The sequence below is a fragment of the Notothenia coriiceps genome, unplaced genomic scaffold, assembly GCF_000735185.1.
Source record: "Notothenia coriiceps isolate Sejong01 unplaced genomic scaffold, NC01 NC01_scaffold00020561, whole genome shotgun sequence".
Taxonomy (NCBI): Eukaryota; Metazoa; Chordata; class Actinopteri; order Perciformes; family Nototheniidae; genus Notothenia; species Notothenia coriiceps.
Genome location: NW_011353262.1, coordinates 331,693 through 333,231, shown reverse-complemented (window position 1 = coordinate 333,231; position 1,539 = coordinate 331,693). Strand labels below are relative to the sequence as shown.

General features: G+C 45.5%; 1 protein-coding gene across 1 annotated transcript in view; it reads left to right on the top strand.

The window, feature by feature from the left end:
* The window catches only part of cfap91 (cilia and flagella associated protein 91), a 6,450-nt gene extending 5,025 nt beyond the window's left edge, over window positions 1-1,425 (top strand). Inside the window, 4 exon segments of the mRNA XM_010779717.1 lie at window positions 8-198; window positions 325-473; window positions 563-654; window positions 813-1,425. Of these exon segments, the coding sequence (XP_010778019.1) occupies window positions 8-198; window positions 325-473; window positions 563-654; window positions 813-1,003 (623 nt within the window). The 3' untranslated portion in view covers window positions 1,004-1,425.
* Window positions 1,426-1,539: the final 114 nt, after the last annotated feature.

The following is a 1,539-nucleotide window of genomic DNA, read 5'->3' as shown; positions in this document are numbered from 1 at the left end:
GCCAGAGTGGTGGGTGCCGAGCTTGAACATATATTCGACACCTTGTCCAAGGAGCTGATTCATCTCCAGGAAGAGCGCAGGATACATGCGTTTACACTCCTGGCTGAGAGAGACCGTCGCCTGCGAGAGGCTGAGGAGAGCGGGAGGAGACAGGTGGAGGAGCGCAGACGCAGAGAAGAAGATGAGATTTTCCGACAAGTGCGTACACGGGACCATTTTAAGTGTGCAAAAGAAATGAGTTAGAATAGTACGGTATGTGTTTGTATGTGTGAGTGGTGCACGTGTTTTAATGCTTAGCATGTCTTGCCCTTTACACTGTGACAGGTGGTTCAGGTACACCAGGAAACTGTGGATTTATATTTGGAGGACATCATCCTGGGGACCTTGGAGAAGACAGCTGATGAGCAGGCCAGGGAGGAGATCCGGAGGAGAGCAAAGGAGGTCAACGACATCGCTTACGCCATGGATGAAAGGTAGGAAATACATCAGCATATCTGCTCCTGTTTTGTGTTGAAACATGTAAACGCAATGATAATTAACAAATTAAATGATGTGTGGGTAGCCGGAACGATCTTCAGTCGGAGGAGATTGTATCAGAGTTGGTGTACAGTTTCCTTATCCCAGAGGTGGAGAAGATCATCGTCAGACAGAGAGGTTTGGGAGAATTTTCTGTTTTCACTGTATTAGCACATTGTTATCAAAGAATATCTCTATGAAATAATTTACTTTTTAAAACATAAACAGTCAAAATGACAAATGAATGATACAGATGCTTTACTCGCTGGTCTGACTTTGTGATTTCTCTCTCTCAGTGCACCAAAGGCAGCATAGACACTTGCAGGCCACTCGGAGCATCATTCAGGGGACTGCAGAGCATTCTGGGATCCTTCCCATTACTTTGGGGGCTTCTCAGTCCAGCTGTCCCTCTGAAAGAGCCTCCAACCGAGTCCTCGAGGAGGTGCTCGGCCCAGCAGAGCAGGAGAAGGGGAAGCAGACAGAGTAGCACCACTTTCAAACTGAGTAAAGATGACTAAGCATATACAAAGTGTTCTGAGATGCAGTCTTGTGTCTAAATGTGTTGTTGATTCATATTATTAAAGATTACAAAAAATCATTGAAGATTTATGGGCTGATTATAGTCCTTCAATTATCGATCCTTACATATTTTATCTACTGTAGAATGTACAGCTTTCCACCTTTTCTGACACTCACTCCAATTACATCTGGAGACAGCTGTGGCGGTATGGAGGATTAAGGGGTTGATATGGGCCAGAGACTAAGGCAGGTACTGTTAAAAGTTTTATAGCTGGTGACCAAAAATGTGTGACGCCCCGTCCACACAGCAGCTTGGGTTAGGTGGGGTTAGGTGGTCCAAAATGACCTACCCCAAAGGTGGGGTAGGTCATTTTGGAGAAACCAGCTCGAGTGCGCTAGAATTTGAAAATACACAACCGGAAAAAATCTGCCACTTCCTTACAGAGCCCCTCCTCCAACACAAATGAACACACACATGACCAATGAGGGCACGAGATAAGTTTG